At 44.6% G+C, this 23,170-nt stretch overlaps 1 protein-coding gene across 5 annotated transcripts in view; it reads right to left on the bottom strand.

Annotated features, from left to right (window-relative positions):
- Positions 1–99: 99 nt before the first annotated feature.
- KDM2B (lysine demethylase 2B) overlaps positions 100–23,170 on the bottom strand; it is a 110,728-nt gene continuing 87,657 nt past the window's right edge. For 2 of the 5 annotated variants that reach the window (XM_080940445.1, XM_080940448.1), the window contains 11 exons: positions 15,369–15,593; positions 10,091–10,234; positions 9,194–9,280; positions 8,756–9,016; positions 8,465–8,578; positions 7,879–7,917; positions 7,021–7,700; positions 6,341–6,504; positions 6,092–6,253; positions 5,265–5,483; positions 100–310 (listed from right to left, as the gene is read on the bottom strand). In XM_080940445.1, coding sequence (XP_080796571.1) covers positions 129–310; positions 5,265–5,483; positions 6,092–6,253; positions 6,341–6,504; positions 7,021–7,700; positions 7,879–7,917; positions 8,465–8,578; positions 8,756–9,016; positions 9,194–9,280; positions 10,091–10,234; positions 15,369–15,593 — 2,277 coding nt within the window. In that variant the 3' untranslated portion in view covers positions 100–128. The remainder of the gene's footprint in view (positions 311–5,264; positions 5,484–6,091; positions 6,254–6,340; positions 6,505–7,020; positions 7,701–7,878; positions 7,918–8,464; positions 8,579–8,755; positions 9,017–9,193; positions 9,281–10,090; positions 10,235–15,368; positions 15,594–23,170) is intronic. The other 3 variants (XM_080940446.1, XM_080940449.1, XM_080940447.1) reach the window with 2 other exon arrangements.

Below are 23,170 nucleotides of genomic sequence, written 5' to 3'. Positions count from 1 at the left end.
AGAACTGTGTCCTGTAGTCTCTTGTTTCAAATTCCAAAGGGAAATATAGGCCCACTTGTTTTTGCGGTCTTTCCCCCTCCCTTGCTGTATTTCCCCCAACCCTCCATATTTACATACTTGTCCTGGAGCTAACTTAGTTTTTGCAGGAGTTTCTCTTCTACTTGCCCAAACTGGACACTCACAGACATTTCGGCTATGAATTGCTCACAGCCTTCCTTGGTGACTTGCTTGCAGTACCTCAGGTCAATATGACAGATATTTCCACAGCGTTTAAAGAAGGACAGGCACTGGTCAGTGACCTTATTGCAGTCTGCAGGAAAGAAGAAACCATGTGAGGGACAGAAGATGCAAAGTAAGACCCTATAAACTCAAGGGTCCTGTAATAGAGATAGAAAATAGGTCTTTATCATAGTCCAGACCTTGATGTCCCCCAAATGGGGATAATTTCACCTACCAATTGCAAAGTTCAATAATGTATTCTTAGAGAAGTGTATCGAGTGTTCAGGAGTGTGAAGACATAAAGTTCTGTTTGGAACACTGTCAGTCTCCAACCCCAGTCCCTCGCTCCTTCTGACCCCTCTATCAGGTAGAAACTACTTATACAACAGGGCTGCCTCTTCCTGTATAGTCACATACAAAACCACTGTCTTACAAAAAAAGTCACAATATTTTGAGGGGGTTGCCTAAGATTATCATGCCCTTTTAAAGAATTTATATAAGTAAACTATAGCTGTCTTCAGACACACCAGAAGAAGGCATCGGATCCCATTACAGATGGTTGTGAGCAATTGCTGGGAATTGACCTCAAGACCTCTGGAAAAGCATCCAGTGCTCTTAACCATTAAGCCATATCTCCAGCTCCAGTTTATTTTTTGAGACAGGGTTCTAACTGAACTGGCACTTGCAGACTCAACTAGCCTGGCTGGCCAGCAAGCCCAAGGTTCCCTCTAGCTCCACCTCCCTAGCACCAAGATTACCAAATGTGTCTTTGACTACTCTGTTCAGATAAATACTCTAGTGGATATGGCTGTATCAGAGTGAAGACCTTAAAATCGGAGACTGAAGAAAAGGCTTTGTCCACAAAACAATTCACTGTATCCTGTAGATATTGCATATTTTTTCAACATTCTTTTCTTAAACCCTACTACTCGACTGGATAATCAGTGTCCAGATGAAACTATAAGCAAGATAAATGACTTCTGGGTGGATCAAATAGATGAGAAAAATGATTGCTATCATCCTGTAAGGGTATTAATTTTGAGCCCTCTTCTCTGTACTATCATTTTTTGAATAAAAATCGGAGCCAGTAGGTAACACGCACTAACAGAGTTGAGAGTAATGAAGGCACTGATCACCTTTACATTGTCAGTCTTGCAAACAGTAATCAGAGCCCTGAACACAGGTGCTCACCAATTCTTGGATGCATAATGTGGACCATGTAAGGATAACCCAACCTCTCAACGGTAGTTGGAAAATAAGTACTTGTAGTAGGCAGTCACAAGACGGAGGAGTCTGCGCCACTGACAAGTGAGGGTGGAGGGAAGTTAGACAGAAGGGTCTGAGAGAACGCTAGCAAGGATGCTTCCAATACACTGATCTTTCAAGCATATTGCAAATGTTTCTGGGAAATGGTCTTTATGTAGTCCTGGAACTGGCTTTATAGACCAGGAGTGCCACAAAATCTTAAGATCTCTCTGCCTCCCAAGTGCTGGGATTAAAGACGGCACTACAGTATTTGGCTGTTAATCTGCTTTATAAATCTTACTGCAAAATTAGAGATGCAAATGATGATGCCCACATACAATTACTTAAAACTCAGTATTTGATTCACTTATAGAGGATAGATTTTGCTGGTATAAAAACACATTTGCTTTAAAAAATAAACTCAGTATGTCATTCGAAGCCCCATTTGAACAGAAGCTTTTTAAAATATCAATTTATCTTGATTACCTACAGGTAAGCTGGCTTGCTAAAGACTGCCACAGGGATCACCCATCAGCAGGTAATACCTGTCTGTGGAAGGTGTAAGGAATCAGGCTATAAACACATTTAATGCATAACGAGGACAGCCCTTCCAATTTCCCAGACAGGGTCAAGTTCTAGGTGCAAGCTAGTTTATTGTTAAAACTAAGCCAGGGAACACCACTGAAAGAGGCCATGCGCACTGTCCCAAAGTCAACTTGGAAAAGGAGCCATCTGGAAATACTGGTCACACTGGTGTAAAAAGGTAAGTGCCAAGATAAGCACAAATACCTAATGGCCTCAGGACAAATCAGTGTGCTATCTGGACAGCAAGGGCCTTTGGGTGAGAGGTGCCGAGGAAGAGACAGGAGTGTGAGGCTCCTCTGTGTACATGTGAGAGACTGTTCAGGGTTGGTGATGGAAGTGAGGCTTCAGAGGACTGAGATGGAGCTGAATGGAAACAGCTCTCAGAAGAAGGTTCAGATAGAAAGAAGGGTGTAGGTGCATCCTAAAAAGGCTCCTAGGGCTGTAGGGAAACACTTCTGTAGCCAGCATGTCCATGACATGAACTTACCCAGAGACAATCACAATTATTTTGTCCATAGCAAGGAAAGTACAAATATTATCAAGGAAATTTTCTTATCAAAAGAAAAATGTTTAACTTATTCAAAACTTCTGGCCTTAACCTGGAGTTCACATTAAAAAACACTATGAGGTTCACTAACCCTGAATGGGAAACATTTTCTAAGTAAACGAAAGTAATATAAAGAATATAAAGAATACAGGACTTCTTAGAAGCCAATATCAGCCTCTCTCGCCTTTTAAAGGTAACTGTGAGGTTCTGCTTATGTTTGTGGTCTTAAGATAGAATCTAGCCAGGGCTTGTTAAGAAATAAGCAAGTGCTTTATCACTGAGCTCCATTCCAGGTCCTGTGTCAAGGATTACTGATAACAGGATAAGGGCTGGTCAACATAGGAGGGGCCTCAGATGTCACACTGAAAAATGAAAATAAATTACGTGCTTTCTCCCACCCCTAATACTGGCAAAATTTCTATCCTATTTATACTTAAAATTCACCTTTGTATCTTGGAAGCACCTGAGAGGCTATTTAGGAAGAGTAAGGGTTCTTGAAAAGAGGGAGAGGTTTAATTTAGAGGCATCTTTTCTGTTAGTTTTCTCATCTTCAGTCTCAATGAGAGTAAAAGAATACTCCATTTATTTCTTAGCTCTTTGAATTTACAATAGTGTGATAGCACTATTGGAGTTATATAAATAGGCTCCTTTCTTATGAAACATTTTATGATCTAATTGTTACACAAGACTTAAAACAATAAGTTGTGTTGCCTGCACTATTTGCTGCTATTGTATGTTTGAAAATGTTCACAACATAAAAATGGGAATTGCAGAGATGGCTCAGTGAACCTGGGTTAGCCATCTATACCACCAGTTCCAGGGGATCTAACATATTTTCTAATTTCTGCAGACACTAATCACACATGATGCACATATTACATGTATGTATGTAAGGCATATTAAAAAAAATTCAAAATGGGAGATTGGAAGAGAAACCCTACCAATGATGAAGATAATTTTTAAACATTTTTTAAAAATAGCAAGTTTAACAGAAAAAAAATTGGCAAACTTAGAAAAATAGTTTCATTTCTAAATGAGAACAATAGAAAAAATTGTAAGCCCATGCACAATAGCACCCAAAAAGAGTAAATTCACAGGAATGAGACTTGTCCACTGACATGGCAAACAAAAACAACAACAAAAACCTACTAAAAGACACAAATGGAAAAACATTCTAAGTTCATAGATTAGAAAATAAAACATTAAGATATTTCTACTGTCAAAGATGAGCAATCCCTAGTGGTTTTGCAAAAATAGAAAAGTCCATTCTGAAACAAGTAGTCTGAAAAGTCAGAAGATTCATAGCCAAAGGAATAGAATTAAGGTAAAAAATTCTTATTACATGGTTAAATAATAATAATATCAATTACTGCTACTATTAATGCTATTACCAATATTATTATTGGAGACATGTCCTTTCTACAAAGCTCTGGTTGCTCTGAAATTCACTAAGATAGCCTCAAACAGAAATCGTCCTCCCTTTGCCTCCTGAATGCTAAAATTAAATCAAAGGTGGTGTGACCTACCACACCTCACTAGTAAAATTAGTTTAAACAATTTCAAAATATATTTGTGTGTGTGGTGCACATGTGGAAATAATAGGACACTTTTGAAGGTCAACTCTCTCCTCCTATCATGTGGAATGTAAAGATCAGATTTGGGGTCACGAGGATTGCATTATGTGCCATTTTGTGGGTCCTCAAATGATTTTTGACAAAGGCATTGAAGAATTCTTTCAGTGAAGAAATAAGACAGTGTTTCCAGCAAATGGTGCTGGGAAAACTGGACTGGATGCCTACATGCAAAAGAACGTAACCACTCCTACCACATAGCACATACAAATATAGGAGAAAAACCTTCATGACTTTAGGAGCTGAGACCCAAATGCTGATGGCTTTGCCACTCCTCTCGTCTCAGTTGGGTCCTTGAGCAGAGATGATGCTGCCTATCACAGCTGTGATGAAATTTCACTTCAGCATAGCTCTCTGCCTGTTACTGCTAATTCCTGCTACCAAATCTTTACAACGCAAACTGTCTAACCGTCCCACCATACCTGGTAGGTGGTGTGGATATGGCTGTAAAGACAGGTAAACATGAAATGACATGAGTCCTAACAGTGGAACGGAATGCAGCTGTGTTAAATGTAATTTTAGTTAAGTGAGGATATCTCTTAATTTCTTAAGAAAATTTTCCCTTGTATTGTGACTTTTTTTTTTTTAACATAAATAACAATTCCAAACCAGATTCTGAGAGATGAGAGACATAAATAGTGGACCTCTGTATAGGGATTTCGTTTCTAACAACAGGCTCCTTGATAGAGGATTGTAACAGTCACACACAAGACATGGCAACATAGGCAGAAATAGGGTAAACCCTGTATTCAGTGGGCCCTGCCTCTCGGCCTGTTGCCCACACACTGGCTGCAGGCATGACCTTACCTCTTACCATCCAGGAGATGTCCTAGGCTATAGTTTGGATCAGGAACCACTGTTAATATGCCCTCACTAATGCTAGCACCAGTTTTTGATAGGAAGTATTTTAATTCTCATAGCAACTTCCTCTCTAAAGTTGGTGGTCTCACTCACTTGTATGTTAAAGTACTGTAACCAAACAGTTCTTAATAAATATCCAGTGCCTAGATGTCCCACAGGTATGGGGCCCAACTCACCTGATAGGATGATCTCTGTCAGAGAGTCTCGGGTGGTGGTGCCAACTGCAGTGAGCAGGTTGATGGACTGATCAGTGACGTGGTTACAGTAACTGAGGTGGAGCTTGGAGAGCAAGGGCATATGGCGAATAATGAGCCGCAGGGAGAGATCTGTAATGTCTAGGCCAGCTAGGCGCAGCTCTACAATGTTCCGGAGCTTGCTCCGATTGTCCATCTGACCTGTTGGGACAGATGGAAAAGAGGCAACTTGTCAACCTGAACAGGGAAATAAAGTCCTGCTATTGGTCTGTTACATAGCCCTGAAGTGTTGCCATGCAAGCATTCGAATTAGCAATTCTCAGCATTAAAAGCTTCCACATCAGAATTCTCTATAGAGAAATCAGAATTCGAAAACCTGGTTGGAGGATCTGTCAAGCTGTGGTTGTTTAGTCTGCACTTTATTCTAGCAGTACTAAGTCTAAGCTACTCTTCGCCTTTACCATCAAGAAAATTCAGAAACATCGAGCCTAAATTTCATTGAAAAACAATAGTTCAGCTGTTGCAGAAATGACCTGCTGTCCTTGTCTGTTGTCACCTCACTTTATGCATATACCTGTTTGAGCTTTGGCTGGGGGATTGGGAGGCACCCAAGTAGCTGACCTAGGACCATGCCCTCACAGCCAAAGCAAGCTAAGAACATTTTGCCCTATATCTTCCAGCAAAGGGCTAAGGCCAGAAAAAGCTGACGACACATATACCTTGGGGTGGGAGGGTGGATGATAAGAGGTCAAAAGCTAACAGGGTATCTAGGTCACCTCATATCTGTGAGACAGACCCTTAGGTCTCACCTGGCCTGTTGTCTGTGGGTGGAGACAGGAGATCCCGCATCTGGGCATCCTTTAGTCCTTCTACCCACTGGACATCCAGGGTCCGGAGCAATGGACAACTGGAGCTACAGAGGGCCGAGACAGCGATCCATGAGCAGCCTGACAGCACCAAGTCTCGGAGCCCTAGGAGATGAGAAGAGGGTAAAGAGTCAGGAAACATAATCCAGGCCATTATTACTGCACATCTGGGATCCTCTACCAAAAGCTTACCAGGTAACCGGTTGATGAGCCAACTCAGCTGCTTCTTTGAGATATTGGTCCAGCTGAGGTCAAGAGAGACAGGCTGTCGCCGGATGATGCCACTCAGCATCAGGGGTGTAATGGACTTGCAGTGGTTCAGGTCAATGCGGGTCCACAACCGCTTATCGCAGCACCTGGGAGTTGGGCCAGACAGGAAACATCAGAGTTGTCTCACTTACCTGGGGAACCCCTGCTTGGCTGTAGTAACTCTTCCCTGCTTGCCATCTTCATTCAAGGAGGACGTTCCTTTAAGATTCAGTCCTCTGTAACTTACTGATCATGCACACTGCCCACATTGGGCACCTCTGTTGATGGCCACATGCTTATACAAAAGATGCCAGTAAGAACTCTCCATAAAATGCCTCCTGGGCCTCACAATACCTTCTATAGGATGCCGCTTAACAACCCTCTTGACAGAAGGTCAGAAACTTAACTAAAACTAGAATACTGAAAAATGTCTGGCTGGAATTAGTCACTGTGGGCACACTCAGTCAACTTCAGCTAAGTCCAGACAAGGAATTCTACATGGTCCTTATTTTCCCATATTAGAAAAGCAAATAGGTGCCTCCACAAGCAATTCAAGCAATATACGCTTCCATGGACCATTCTGACCTGAGACCTACACCCTCCTGCACAGGGACGTCCCTTACCAGCGGTTCCAGGTCCTGCAGACCCGCATGCAGACACACAGGTCTTGGTGGCTGAGGTAGCTGAAGACTGCCATCCACACCTCCCTATGCATGACATGGGCTGCTCCATCATCCAGGGGCAGTGAGTCAGGTGGAGGGCTGATAGGTGGTGGCCGGATCACGTGACGCTCCATCTGGATGCACTTGGGTGGGGATGCAGAGGGTGGAGGCCGGGAGATAACACGAGGTGGGCTGCGCAGGCCAGGTCCCAGAGAATGCCGAAGCTCCCGAGGAGTGCCGTTGAGCCCTTTGCTGAAGCGGTGAGGGCGCTCACAGTGGCTTAAGGGCCTCTTTGGCTCCTCGTTCTCACTCTCGGGCTCTGACTTGATAGGCTGGTGGTTCTCGTGGGCCAAGGTACTCTCTGTCTTTTGGATCTCGTGGTTGAGCTCCTTGCTTAGCTCTTTGCTCAACTCCTTGTTAGGAAGCCGCCGTTTCCGGCGCATCTTCACCTTTTTCTTCTCTTCTGGGCCTTCAGCCCCCTCAGTGCTGGGCCCAGCAGTAGGTGAGCTGGACCGAGACTGATCACTCTCCCGAGTCTTAGGAGGTGCCTCGGGCAGATCGTCCTCTGGTTCCTGCTTGAAGCGCCGAAGGGGCTTGTTGGCCAGTGACAGCCTATCCTCAGCGTTCTTCCAGGACCGCCGCTGCAAGAGAGAGGGAAGGGTGAGGCTGGTGGCCCGTGATCAAGCCACTCTGTTTGGGGCGGCACCCACCCCAGACTTCCCAACCCTATCATGGGATACGCTGGGCCATGGGTGTGTTGCCTACGTTTCTGTCGGCTTACAAGTAGGCTGCAGGTACACAGGGAAGGGAAGAAGGTACCTTTTTCCTGAAAAGCTTATCTTCTTTGCCAGGTTTTAGCTGTCATAGGAAGAAAGGATACAGAGCTTGCTCCTGGACTGAAGAAAAATGGTCCCCTTCACACCCCACCACACCACAAGCCCAGTCTTATCAGTAAGGGCTAGAAGGACATCTTCCTTAAAGCCATGTCTTTCACATCTGACAAACAGCCTGATGCTTTTCCAGAGAATGATAGAAATCATGAAAGATGGTGAATTGTTCCCACCCAGCTCACCTCCCACCTGAAACAGACCAGAGTTGGCAGCTGCTCATGACAGTTGCCCACTAACAGCAGTGTCATGGCTGAGAGAGCCTATAGCTGGAGACCAGACAGGAACTTCTCCAGGCGCCACCTTGTGGCTACTAATGGCAAAGCCCATAGCAAAGCTGGGCCACCAGGATTTTCCCAGCTGCAGATTCCCCAACCAACAGAGGCTTCTCCACCTCAGACCTTCTCAGGCCTGCTGCTGGGACCAGCAGCAATGGACAAGGGTACTGGGGAGTGGGGAAGAGGACAGCCTGGACTCGAAAGTCCCCAGGGCCTCAGGAGGGTGGGGCGTGGGAGCACCTGCTGCTGGAAGTAAGTGAGACTGGATCTCCACCAAGGGCTGAGACTGCTGCCTAGAGGGGGCCTCGGCGAGAGGTGAGAGGAGGAACCGGGGGACGTTTGAAGCGTCGAGGCCTAAAGGGGGTGGGAAGAGGAGTGACTTCGCTGGCTTTTCTCTTTTGGGCCAGGCTCTCAGGATTTGGGTGACCTGCTCAGGTACCATTAATTTTCCCTGCCCCCCCCACCCCACCCCATACCTAAGACCAGCCACACCACCCTTCTGCTTGCTACCCAGGTCTTCCCAGTTCGTACTCGCTTTCGTGCACTCAGTTCTTGGGGCTTCTCGTATTTCCGCTTCCTCCTCAGGTGCACATCATCAGACTTTCGGCGAAGGATGCCATCTGTAGGCACCTTCTTGGGGTGCTCATCTGACCTGCGACGGGGAGCCTCTTCACACTCACTTCTGCGCTTGGCAGGCTCCTGCCCTTCCTTGTTGTCCCGGTTCATCTTCTGCTCCTTGAGCAAGGAGCCAGGCAGGTTGGAGGCATACTTAAAGCCAGGGCCACGCTTTTGCTTGTAGGCCAAAAAGAGAGAACAACAATCCAACTGTATATCTTTGAACTTGCTCTTCTTTACCCAGCCTCCTGCACCCCACCTGACTGACAACTGGGGACAGGCTGGTCCTGGCAAGGCCCAGCCCATCCCTTTCTGCCAACCCGACCCAACCAGAGACTTGGAGTCCGCACTCACTTTCCCGGTCTTGCCGGCATGGTTACACTTCGGACACTCCCAGCAGTTGGGAAGCTCATCGTTGACCACACCCTCTGATTCCTTAATCTGCAAGGACAGGACAGGACTTGGTGGACAAGGAAGAATACTCTGAGGGTCCACAGGACACAGGTCACCTCAAAGACCAGTGTAACTCAGCATTCACACCCTCCCCAAAGCTGTGCCCATCTTGTGCCTAGACTAAAGAGAGGACCCACCACGTGGTTGTATTTTTCTTAGCTGAGCTCAAGAGAAATGGTGAAGCAATAATTCCCAGGAGAGGCTGGCTTCCAAAGCCACAGATGGCACAGCACCCCCTTCAGGTGGGTGTGACGAGGGAAACAAAGGCCATCACCCCTTGCAGCCAGATATAAATGCTGGGACAGAGACATGTGCCAGGACAAAATGTGTTCTTCCTTTCTAAGGTGGAATCAGCTGCCTGAGCCAGGCAGGCACAGAGGTCACCCACAAGGCATTCCTGCCCTAGCATATCACAGGAACCGGTTCTTGGTGCAGATGCATGGGAGAAGAAACACCTATTGCTCAGGACCCGCCCTCCCTGGCTCAGGCTTTGTTCTCTCAGAAGCCAGGTGTCAGGATACATGTTTTCTGTCTACGGAGTTTTGAGGTCCTGGGTGTTCAGAATGAACTGAGCTTACTCAGTCAGCACACTATTCTTCCTGCCCTGGACTTACCACCTGACACAGAATGCCCTAGAACTGAGGGGCCTCTAGAAATTCTAGAAGATACCACCTATGTATCTTCACTCCTTGAGCAGCAATTTCTAAGGAGGTAGCTTATGATATGATCGCTGCCATATCAGACCCATCAGACCCTGAAGAATGGGGGTGGGGTGCCCAGAGCCTCTAGGGATGCTACCTTAAGGCATCCAGGGTGGATGATCTCGTTGCAGATGGAGCACTCCATGAGCATGAGGTTAAACTTGCCTTCTTCCTCTTCCACCGTGTCCTCCTTCCCTGCCTCGCCACACACAAGGCACACGGCGGTGTGGGGCAGCACTGGCTGAGGACCCAAGAAACACACAAGTCATCAGGGAGTGAAGACAGACCCCACTGGGGACTAGACCTGTCAGGGGTCAGAAAGCTGCTCCAGGCACATTTATTCACCTAGCACTATCAGTGTTAGGTGCTCTACAAAATCTAGGGATACAGCAATGAACATAAGACAAAAATCTCGTATCCTGAGCTTATCTCTTAGAAGAATGAGGCAGACAGCGTGAAGAACATATTCTGTTTATATCAACAAATCTAAATGTGTCCACAGAGGGCTAAAGCTCTCCTTACCATTGTTATCAAAGCACAATCCACAGCCTCGGCTCACACCCATCTTGAGTAAGAGCAAGACATGAGATTTGCACTCCCCGACAACAGTGCAGAAGCTCGGTGGAGAGTGTAGAGACCCCACCGAGGTGCAGCCCACCATCCGAAACCAGTTCACCACGTAGGACCACATGCATACCGAAGAAAAGACCACCAGTTCCACTTAATGTCTTTGATTATTAACTTACAAAACCTCAACTCTTGAGCACATATCTTTTCCACACAGGAAATATGCACACAGTACTTCCCCATGTCAAGGGACCGTTATCAAAGGAAAAATACATGTGACTATGTTTTGAGCTCAACTGACCACCAGGTTCTCCATAAAATATCTTTATTTCATTTTTTTTCCTGCTACTTATTTATTTAGAGACAAAGTTTCACAATGTAGCCTAGGGTATCTAGAAACCTCTATGACCTGCTTGCTTCAGCCTCATATAACTTTTTATTTGAAAAAATAGAAAAGGGCCAAAGAGATGGCTCAGTGGTTAAGAGCACTGACTGCTTTTCCACAGGTCCTGAGTTCAGTGCCCTTGTCTGGTGTGTCTGAAGAGAGTTACAGTGTACTCATATACATAAAATAAATCGTATTTTAAAAAATATATTGAAAAAGTAGAAGAAGACAGTAGCTGCTGTTCTAAGTCTTTAAGACTTAAGACCTGATTCTGTCATGGGGGTAGGGGGAGGGGCTGGAGAAATGGCTCAGTGGTTAAGAACACTGCTCTTCCAAAGGTCCCGAGTTCAAGTCCCAGCAACCACATGGTGGCTCACAACCATCTGTAATGGGATCTGATGCCCTCTTCTGGTGTGTCTGAAAACAGTGATTTACATAAAATAAATAAATCTTGAAAGGAAGGAAGGAAGGAAGGAAGGAAGAAAGAAAGAGAAGGAGGAAAAAAAGGGAAAGAAAGAACCAACAATTTGTCAATTGGTACAAATGAGAAAATTGAAGACTAAGAGCTAATGAAAATGTCCTTCACCTGGTACTCTTTCATGGTTAGAAACAGGCTTTCTTATCAGAAAGATAATGATACTATCAAATGTGATTTATGTATATATGCTTAAAGCATGCTGCAGTCTATGGGAAATGGCCGCAGTCACCAGTGTGTAATGTTACAACCCTGACTGCAGGAGCAAGGCTAAAAATGACAACTTTTAATGCAACAATATGAAAAGCTGATCGTTACAATTTCAGATTCCATCTTGCAACTGACTTTAATCTGCCACCTCAGGGCAGTGGTGACTCATACCCTTAGTCCCAGCACTCAGGAGGCAAAAAACAAATGGATCTCTACATTCAAGGTTAGCCTGATCTACAGCATGAATTCTAGGACAGCCAGGGATACACACAAACACACACACACTCACAACAACAAAACCCAACCAAAAAACAGTAAGTAAATAAAATAAAAATAAAAGAAGCTACCACCTGTGGGATTCACAGATGGTTCTTCAAAGGACTCACAGTTACCTATGGTAGCTCTTAGCATGTTCCTCCATTGCTCAACAATCTGTGGGGACAGTCTGGAGAGATGGCTCAGTGGTTAGGAGCACTGAGTGCTCTTCCAGAGGTCCTGAGTTCAATTCCCAGCAACCACATGGTGGCTCACAACCATCTTTAATGGGATCCCTCTTCTGGTGTGTCTGAAGACAGCTACACTCTGCTCACAAACATAAAATAAATTAAATCTTAAAAAAAAAAAATCTGTGGGGAGGCTGGATTTTTTCCTCAGCCTCCGTCCAAATCATATCTAACTGATGGTATAGAGAAGCAGAAATGAAAACTAAAGTCCAAATTGAGCCAGATATAAGAAGATTTACAGAAACATGAGATAATGGCATTCTTTCCCCCTACTAATTATTTTATTTTTGAAAATATAGAGTTGGCTCTCATAAAAACATGTCATTTGTGAACATACTTATTTTTAAAATGAACCTAAACATTTTTAATTTCTCAACTGTAATTTCAAATACAGCATTAGATTAATATTTTTCTTAAGACCATATAATTTGAAAACTATAAATGATACACAGTGAGGCCAGGGGCCAAGTTAGATCTTCAGCCTTCTTGTGCTAATTAGTGCCTACCACTACAATTAGTGCTTCATAAGGACCTCAAAATAATCTGGGACACATTCCACAGTTTAAAAGTCTTTGTGAGGCTAGATATGGCAACAAGCACCTTTATTCCCAGCACTCAGAGGCAGGTGGGTCTCAATGAGTTTGAGGCCAGCCAATGCTCTACAGGGAGACTAAGACAGTTTCAAGAACAACCCACACTTGTTGGAACCTGTCTGTGGAAACTGATGATTTGGAACACAGTGGCTCCTAGACCTTGCCACACTGGAAGACCCATGACTATCTGCCCAGGAAGAAACCTGTGTGGTTTTTTTTTTCTTTTTCCCAAAAAAAATATTGCATTTTGTACCCCAGGCTGATTTGGAACACGCTGGCCTCACTCTTCTGAGAATCCTCCTGCCTCAGCATCTAACCTTTACCCATATGTGACCCATATGCCCCGTTCCCTTTTCTAGTGTATATGGAGTAGCTTCATCCACAGACACAGACATCCTCCTTGCTGCCCAACCTCATCTCTGCCAGGATCTCTGAGAGCCTTACCTGTACTGCCTCAGTCAACCTCAGACCTCCCTCTTGCTTCCCTGGGCTGTTCCCACTAAGCCTGGTCCTGGTCCTAGGTGCCTTGTCCCACCACTCTTCCCAGACGAACAGTTTCCTTGTGCCGCTCCTCTAGCCTTGGTTGCCTCAGGGTCCTTTCTGCCTTTCTTGTTCTGCGCACACCTTTTCCTTGGATTTCAGTGAGTTGTCTTTGTTTTCCCAAATACCAAGGTGGCAGCTGCTTCTTCATCCTACAGCCTTCTGTATCTTATAGAATAATCACTCTCTTCATGTTGTTTGAATGTATATCTCATGTCTGATATCTCACAATTTTAGAGGAAAGATGACTTTAAAATTTTTGTAAAAATAGGTCTCTTTATGCAGTCCTGGCTAGCCTGGAACTCTCTTTGTAGACCAGGTTGGCCTTGAACTCAAAGAGCTCCGTCTGCTTCCTGAGCGCTGAGTTTAATTAAAGGCATGATGCAGCACACATTTACTTGGTACCTCACAACTGCCTGTAATTTCAGTCGGGCACCTGATACCCTTTTCTGACTTCTGTAGGTATCAGGCATACACAGTGGTATTAGGGACACACACACATACACGGTGGGAGTGGGGGGCGATGGAGAAGCAAAACACTCTTACAATTCATGCACCTGGTGTATGTACATGCTGGCAAAACAGTCATAGACATAAACAAAGTAAACAGAGATAAACAAAAGAAGTTGCATTTGAGTTTTGAACAATAATATGTAGAATATATAAAGAACTATATATTTATAAATATATAAAAAAAATACGTATTTCTACAACTTACCAAAACAAAAGGCCAAAAAATAAAATAAAATAAAATCCAACTTAAAGCTGGGCAAAGGACTTAAAAGAAAGATATACAAATGGATAACAAGTACCCGATAAAGTATCAATCATTATTAGGGCAATACAAATAAAAAACCAGTCTGATACGACTCAATGCCTAATAGAGCTATGTTAAAACAAAGAACAGACAATTCAAGGAGATGACGCGGCCCAGGATGTGGAGAAATGGAATCTCTGCACTTCTCATGCAGTGTGAAATGATATAACCACTATGGAAATTCCTCAAAAACTAAAACCAGAGGTAGAAACAATTCAAAATCCAGAGAACAACAACAACAAAAGTATGATATACATCAATCTAAAGTAATATTATAAATCTAGTATTACCCAAGATTAACAAATTAGTCAGGTAGGAGGCTACAAAGCAAAACCATGGCACAGTAACCGAACAGCATACAAAAATTTTAGATTAAAACAATTCTGTCGGGCATAACAACTGTTATCTTTGAGCATGTTATGCTAAGTGAAATATACAACTCATAAGAAAAGGACAAAGTGTCTGATTTCTCATTAGCATGCTCTCTGCAGTGGTTCAACGCTTAGAAACTAAAAGCCGCCACAGTGGTTTCTAGGAACTGGGAAAATGCCTAGAGTTCTGCTTGGTTTAGAAGATGAAAATGCCCTCTAGATCAGCCACAGACTGTGCACAGAATCAACACTCACGTGCTGCTTAAAAATAGGCAGGTCGGCACATGTTATTGCATGTATATTTTGTCCACAAGTGACAAGGCAGTGCGAATACAGAGAGGACACGATGCTCGGGACTTGGGTGTTGGGGACAGCAGCTTCATGAAGAAGGAGCTCACTCACCCAGTGCCATGCTGGACTCATGGACCAGTTCACCAAAAAGTGTGTGGAGGAGGGATCTAAAACTGAACTCCAGGAGGACTCTGTCTGATTGCCAAAGAAGCATGGAGGGAGGGTCTGGAACGGCTGGCTAAGTTCTCCATAGGCCCAGCTTCACCAGGCCAAATATCACCTCTCCTTGTCTAGGGCAAAACTAACTGTGCACCCAACTTCTGATTATGAAGACAGGGAAGAAGGGCCCAGGACCCTGTACCACAAATGTTGGTAACAGGGGCACAGTCAAGACAGAGTGTCCTGACCTTTTTTAATAAGGGGGATTTCAAAGTACTCAGCTAGTAGGAAAGAGCTGTAGACCACCAGATAACACACAGGAGTCTGACAGCATAGCAAAGCGGCCCAAGTAAAACCAAGGGTAGCTGCAACCCCTCATCCCACAGAGCACCCCTAGGGCAGGACAGACTAGCAGGGAGGCCAGAGCCCTGCAGGAGCCCTGCCTGTGCCTTCTGTGCACTCACCGCGATGCACTGCCGCATGATGCAGCTCTGCTTCATGCGCCCAGGACCTCCAAACTTCTTCATGTCCTTGCAAAAGTGGCACTCTCCACACTCCGTCCGCAGGCAGGCCTCGCACTTGCGGCATCGCGTCCGGCGCCTGCGAGCTCCTGCTGTTGTTCGGTTGGCAGCCAACTTCACCGCTGAGGCCGGGCCCAACTTGCCCTTAGGCCGACCCACCACCCGGTTCTGGTCAAGAACAGATGGAACAAGTGAGATGGGAGGACGGGGACAGGCAAGCCCCTAGGAGAGGCTGTCAGGCTGGCAATGATGGTACCTCAGAAAGCGACTCATATTGAGATGGGATTCAGGGCAACTAGGTTAAAGAAGGGCAAGTCAGGTAAGCTCAAACTGCATGACAGGCAACCTCTGAAAGGGGGACACTTAGATGCAGGCCAGCATGTAAGCACATGTGAAAGCAGGAAAAATTGCCATGTGACTGCATCCTCCCAGAAGCCAAGAAACACCAAGGGCTACAGACCAATACCAGAAGCCCAGAAGCAAGGAAGGATCTTCAACTTGAACCTTTGGAGCAAGAGTGACTTGGGGACTTGTTAAAACTGACTAAAGAATGTAGCTTTAAGCCCTCTACTAGCACAGCTTTAGGTAACTTTACTATAGGAAGCGACCTGGCTGCACTGGCTACATATAGTTTGGGCCCTGGTGGCTGTTCTGACCTCTTCCTGCCCACAGTTAATCTACACTTCCTGGGAAAAGGAGCAGCGGGACACACCAAAACATCAGCTCTCTCCCTCTGAACTTGCCTGAGAAACACATTGCATAGGACCAGTTCACACTTGCTCAGGGGTCTAGCACTCTTAAGGGTATTTCAAACTGGTATATCTCAAACTGGCCATTCCTCTGAGACAAGGCACGCAAGAACTGACATCACAGGTATCTCATGCAACACTGCATGACTATGAGATGACTTGCCACCCTGTTATCCCCAGGAGAATTGGGCAGCACCCCCCCTGAAGAAGGCCTTCTAACTTCAGAGACACCCCACCTCCAAATGGGCTTCAAGTGTATCACTTCTTATGACTTGAAAGAAAGCAAGAGACCAAGTAAAAATAAAGCTGTGCTCAACAGTGAAGCGAGCAGCTGCAGTTCTTGCTTCTCATCCCCAGCCCCAGAGCTCTGCCAAATCCAAGATGCATGGTGAGCCTGCCAAGCTAATTACTGGGGGTCACTGTCAAGGTTCTGAGACAGGAAGAACCAGTATAGTGGGTAGTACTGTCTAAAGGTTCTCAATCTGTGGGTAGCAACCCCTTTTGGGTTAATAATCCCTTTACAGGGGTCACTTAAAATCACTGGAGGGCTGGAGAGGGCTTAGAGGTTAAGAGCACTGACTGCTCTTTCAGAGGTCCTGAGTTTAAATCCCAACAACCACATGGTGGATCACAACCATCTGTAATGGAATTCTGGCACCCTCTTCTGGTATATCTGAGGACAGCTACAGTGTATTTATATATAATAAATAACTAAACCTTAAAAAAAAAAGAGCATCGGACAACACAGATATATACACAAAGATTCATAGCAGTAGCAAAATTACGGTTATGAAGTAGCAACAAGAATAATTTTATGGTTGGGGGTCAGCACAACATGAGGAACTGTAAGAAAGGGTCGCAGCATAAGAAGGTTGAGAACCACTGCTCTAAAGCATCCTTTTGTAGAGTGAGTTTACTGGGACAATCCCTCTGCTAGGGAGGGCACCGCTCCTGTTCAAACCTACTAGCCTAACTATCTCAAATGGTTAAGTCACTTTTCAGGCAACAGCTTGTCCTCAGCAAACATGTATAGTTTGCCATCCTTGCACAGAGAATCCTATCTCACAGGCATGAAGGCCAGGCAGCTTGCCAGCTTCCAAGCACCCCTTCCCAGCGCGCATCTCTCAGGACCTCAGGGCTTCCGACGACACCCATCTGCATTAGGAAGAAAACAAGTCTCCTTTTCTCCATGAACCACAGTTACTACCTCCTCTCCAACTTTCCCAGCAGCCTGCAACTTTCAAGAAAGGATGGGCAGGGCACCACTCTAGAGGGCTACCCACCCACTAAAGTCAGGTAGCAGAGCATCCCACAGATGTCTTCTCATTGTCTTTACAGTGAGTCTGGACTTCCCCTCTACACACACAAGACCAGTTCTACCAAGCTCACTGATATCAGTGGGACACCAGCCTTTATTCACACCATATTATATATGTCAGCTCAAGATATAGGTCTGCTATCAAAGTACATCACAACTAGTGTCCAGAGCTTTGTGAACCTGAAAACTCAACAAACAGCAACAACAGAAATGTCTAGAACACAGCAGGATGACAGGTAATGGTAGGCATTTTCTTAATACTATTCATGAAGAATGTGGCCATCATTTTACATAAGATGCAATCTAGTTTTCTAGTGATAACTTCATGACAGTTCCCTTATTGTCCCCATTTTACAGAGGAACATCTAAAGCTAAAGGTTAAGTGGCTCACCTAAGATTGGAAAGCCTACAGAGATGTGGACACAATCGAAGTATGGCAACAGCCTCACAACACTGTAACTGCCAAGGGCACTCATACTGAAGGGAAAGCTAGAGATGCACAGGTCACAGGCCCCTAGAAGCACAGAACCCAGAGGTATCTTCTTCTCCACACTTGCCTTTTAATCCTTCTACCATGTGGCAGGTCAGATGCCACCCATCTCTGAGGGAAAAGCCAAGCAGGAGGGCTCATCTTGGGCCCTTGCTGTAGGAATTCCACAGACTAGCCTCTTGTGGTGGAAAACTAAAGAAATTCAGTCCAAAGTTATTTCGGATATCAAAGACCTGCCCTTGCTTTCCAAAGGAGACTTTCATCCAAAAGCACATTCACTAGAAAATGAATCCGTGTAGGCCTAACTAGCACAGACATCCTGGAAAATGACAGAGTAAATGACAGATGACACCTTCAGAGAAGCTGTTTCCATGATTGCTGCCCTCTCTGCGAATCCAGCTACAGACAGGTTTTGGCTGTGGTTACCAGCTGGAGGAAACCAACCAATACATGCAGGATCCTAATAAACACCGAAGAAAAAATTCTCCAAGGGGAAGAAAAATAATGAAACTTCAGCTAGAGCTGGGCATAGTGATGCAAGTCTTTAGCCTTAGTACTTGGGAGGCAGACACAGGTCTCTGTGAGTCTGAGGCCAGCCTGGCAGTCTCAGGATAGCCAGGCTACATAGAGAGACCGTTTCTTAAAGAACAAAAAGGAAAACAAAAGGTCCAATTAGGACTCTAAAGAATTAGAAAGTCTCATGGCAGCAGAATCTAGACAAGTGTTGAAGAGGAAACAGGGAGGTAAACTAGCAAAAGTGGCCCATTCTGCCTGAAGTTTTTCTATCTTTTGTGTACTACCCAAAGCTTCACCAATTCTGAACTCCACTTTTCTCTTATCCTACAACATGGAACAACAGCATCCAGCAGTTTCAAAGTCACTTACTGATATTTTATTTTGTCCAAGGCTAGCCCTGAATTTGTCTTTACACTTGGGATCCTGGTGCCTTTACTTCCCAACTGCTGAGATTACAGGCGTGCACTGCCCTCCTTGGTTTACGCAGCTCTGGGGATGGAGCCCAGGCCTTGTGCATGCTAGGTAAGCCTTGGTTATTAAAACTGGAAGCACACATACTTTAAAGGTTCTTTCCCCAGGACCAATTCCCTCAAAAGGAAATGTCTCATTATGCAGCCCAGGCTGGCCTCAAACTCAAGAGATCTGCCTGCCTCAGCTTCCTGAGTACTGGGATAAAAAGTGTCCCATCACACCTATTAAAGGAAATGTTATAAAAGAGGCTCACTCTTTCATTCTCTCAATATTTAACGAGTATCTCCATCTTCCCAGCACTATCTTCCAGAAAGTTCATGGGTAAAAATTTCAGAAGGCCCACATCTATGTGACAGGAGCTCAGGAACAAGCTCTTTAGATGATAAAAAAAAGTCAAAGCTCAGGAGAGCTGAGGTGCGTGTGTACCATGCATGTGACTCTGAGTTTGATCCTCAGAACCAACAAGAATGAAAAGGAAAAGTTGGGAAAAATAACAGCATGGAAGACTTTGAGCTTCCTGGCTGCAATCTCACACAGAAAGGCAGGTGACAATGAGGTGTACTGCTGGAAAAGAGCTTGGGTCCAGAAGTAAGCTTGCTTCTTTTTGACCAAATGGTTTTCTACAGGGGCACCAAAAAATTCAGTTGGGGAAAAAAATTTTTTTTCAACAGTGATGAGAAAAGTGGAAATTCCCATGCAAAAGAATGAACACAGGGCTCCACTTCATAATACATACAAAAGACAACCCCACGATGGACCAGAACTCTAAGCATAGAGTTAAAAGAATGCACAGGTGTATAGGAAATAGTTTCTTGGATATGACAACCAAAGCAAAATCACTAAGGGAAAATATAAAATCAGACTTCCTAAAAATTAAAGCTTTAGGGGGCTGAAGAGATGGCTCACTGGTCAAGAACACTGGCTGATCTTTCTGTGGACCTAGGTTCAATTCCCAGTCTCCACACAGCAGCTCAAAACTGTCTAACTCCAGTTCCAAAGGAAATAAATTTTTAAAAAAATTTAAACTTTTGTGTTTCAAAAAAAGAAAAGAAAAGAAAAACTAGAAAATATTTGCATAACATCTACACAGTAAAGGACTAGGATCCAGAATATATAATTCTTAACATCTCAATGATAAAAATACAAAATGTCAACTTTAAAATTGGGCAAAAAGGGAGCTGCTCTTCCAGGTCTCAGGCTCAGTTCTCTGATCCCACAAGCAACTCAACCACCACCTGTAACCAGTTCCAGGAGATCTGGTGCCCTCTTCTGGCCTCTATGGGTACTGCATGCACATGTTGACCAGACTCATGTGAAGCAAAACACACATAAAATAAAAATACATCTTTTTTTTTTTTTAACTAACAAAGAATTTTAATAGCTATTTCTGAAAAAGAAAATAACACACAAATGGCCAACAAACAAGGACAAGACACTCAACATCACTAGCAACGAGTCTGCAATGTGCACTGGGGACTCATTCATTAGCCCCCTCATTCACATATTCACCCACTCATCCACCCACCCAAGTGTTTTCTGGCTGTGAATTATGAACCAGATTCAACGCTAAATTCTGGAACTTCTGAGATGAGTAAGCTGTGTAGCCTACTCGTAAAGACGTTACAGTCTGGAAGGAGAAACACAGGAGCTACGTAAATGCAACAGGATGATAGATACTGCAGGCTAACTGTGAAGTGCTAGTCACTTGTAAAACATTTCTACCAGTAGGTTATGAGGTAGTAATTATTATCTCCATTTACAAATGAGGGAACTTGTGGACACTACAGTTCATTAACCTGCCCAGTGTCATGCTGCTGATAAGAGAACTAAGCTCTGAGCCTAGGCAGTAGCTCTGAAGTCTGGGCTCTGGTATGCAAACCCAGAAGAGATGCCTCATCCTCTGGGAAAGGCAGGTTGAAAAGGGCAGTGCAGACCACAGCAGCTGCTGATTACATGGGCAACAGAGGGAGAATAAGACTCTACAAGACAGCAGTGAGGGTGGGGTTAGGGGGTGGATAGATTATGCAGAAAGAAGAGTAAAATGGAGATGTGAAAGTGCATGACACATTTCGGCAACTACAAACAGCTCAGCAAAGCTTCTGGAAAAAAAGAGCTCTGAGGCAGCAGGGCCTCCTAGGCCTCGGTAAGAAAACACACGCTGTACGCACAGGACTTCACACACAGGAGCAAGCAGGACTGGCAATAGTGTGAGTAATGGAGATTTCATGGGCAGTGAACAAGACAAAATGTGGGCAGAGATCAGCTAAAGATTATAGGGTCATGAACAAAAAAGCAGCAGACAGTAAGACAGCAGGGGACAATTCTACCTGGTAGAGGGTAGAATACGGGGGTCCTTGTGTGGTTTGAACAACAAGCAGAGAAAGGAAGCCTAGGAGGTTGAGGAAACAGGGTTTCAGGGGACACTGGAATCTGCAGGGCCTAGGGAGCAAACCAAAAGCAAAGATACACATCAAGGAATCAACATCATGAAAGTGCTAAAGCTGTCTCGCTGCAGCAGGGATGGGGGAGAGGGGGAGGCAGCCAGAGGGAGAGTTTGAGAGTAACCCTAAAACTGAAAACAATAAATTGAACCTAGGGAAGACTGATCCTTTCAGAAATGCCAGGACTGCAGGAAAAGCAGCAGAAAGTTGCTCTCAGTAAGAGTTGGAAGCCTTAAGGAATGGTGGTGGGAAGTGGTAGCCCACACCTCTAATCCCAGCACTCGGGAAGTAGAGGCAGGAGGATCCAAGTCAGCCTGCTCTACAAATTGAGAAAGGACAGCCAGGGCTATTATAGAGAAACCCTGTCTCAAACAGGAAACAAAACAAAATTTTAAAAAAGGAAAGGAGTACTTGAGTTTTACTGGGTGGTTGTGGCTCACACCTTTAACCCCAGTGTTCAGAAAGCAGAGGCAGGCAGATCTCTGAGTTCCAGGACAGCCAGGGTTACATAGAGTAAAACCTGTTCAGAAAAGAAAAAGAAAGTTTCTACAGTGAACAGTAGTCAAGTGAGTAAAAACAGGAAAATGTAGCTAAATGTTTCTACAATTAAGACAGTTTTACAGGTGTGGTGGGCTCATAGCTACTTGGGAGGCTTAGGTAGGAAAATTAAAAGTTCAAGTCATGCCTAGACTACACAGTGAGTTGAAAGACAATCTAAGAAACTTATCGAGACTCTGTCTCAAAATAAAAAAGAAAATAATAATAAAGAAAAATAAAAATTAAAAAGTAAAGGGAGTGGGCAACCTGGTTTAGTGGCTGAAGACACTTGTCACTAAGTCTGATATCCTGAGACCTCACTCCCACATATTGTCCTCGGACTCCTTCACATATGCCAAGCCACATGTAGAGCCACACGTGTGTACACACAGATTAAATGCAATTTTAAAAGGGAAGCCTGGGTGGCTCGATGGTAGAGAGCCTACCTACTATGTTCAATGACCCAAGTTCCATTCCCAAAGCTGTAGGTAAGTAAATAGGTCTGAGTTTCCCACCTACTTACCTACCACCACAAAGAATACCAATGCCATTTATCCCTGTAAGGGTTTAAAAACAAAAAACAAAAACAAACATACTAACAGTGCATTCTGATGCACAACACAGCTGAGCTGACATGAAAAGCCACACCCAGCCTCAAATCACTTGAGCACAATGAACACGCCACCCACAAAAAGCTAAATCTGACCAATGCTGTGGACCCTGGAACACATCATACCTGTAGGTTACAGGGAAAGTTGTTTATGCACTGAGGGTAAAGAGCAAGAGAATAAAGAACACCCAAGGGATGGAAGGATCTCTGGAGAATCTAAGGAAGCTAAGGACCTTTCCTCTAGAAAAATACACACAACCACAAAGTTGCCAAAACTTCTATACATCTTCAGATAGGTTCAGTGACATGCCTGGAAATGTCACTATTGAGCTGGGCTTGATGTGGTAGCCCACCCCTGTAACTTAAACACTTAGGAGGTCAACGGAGAGGTACCATTCCTGGCTACTAGTGGAGCTGGAGGTCAAGAAAAGAAAGGAAAGGAGATAAAGGGGGAGGGGCAGACAGAAGGGAGGTACAAAAGAAAATGAAATTTCACTATTAAAGTGCTAGCAAGATGGCTCAGTGGGTTAAGGTGCTTGCTGATAAAACCTAGTGACCTGGGCTTGACCCCTTGGTCCCACATAGGGGAAAGAAAAAAGAAACAATTCCCAGA

Source organism: Micromys minutus (assembly GCF_963924665.1).
Source record: "Micromys minutus genome assembly, chromosome: 29".
Classification (NCBI taxonomy): domain Eukaryota; kingdom Metazoa; phylum Chordata; class Mammalia; order Rodentia; family Muridae; genus Micromys; species Micromys minutus.
The sequence above is the reverse complement of the archived record's forward strand: the minus strand, read 5'-3'. Positions and strand labels throughout refer to the sequence as shown.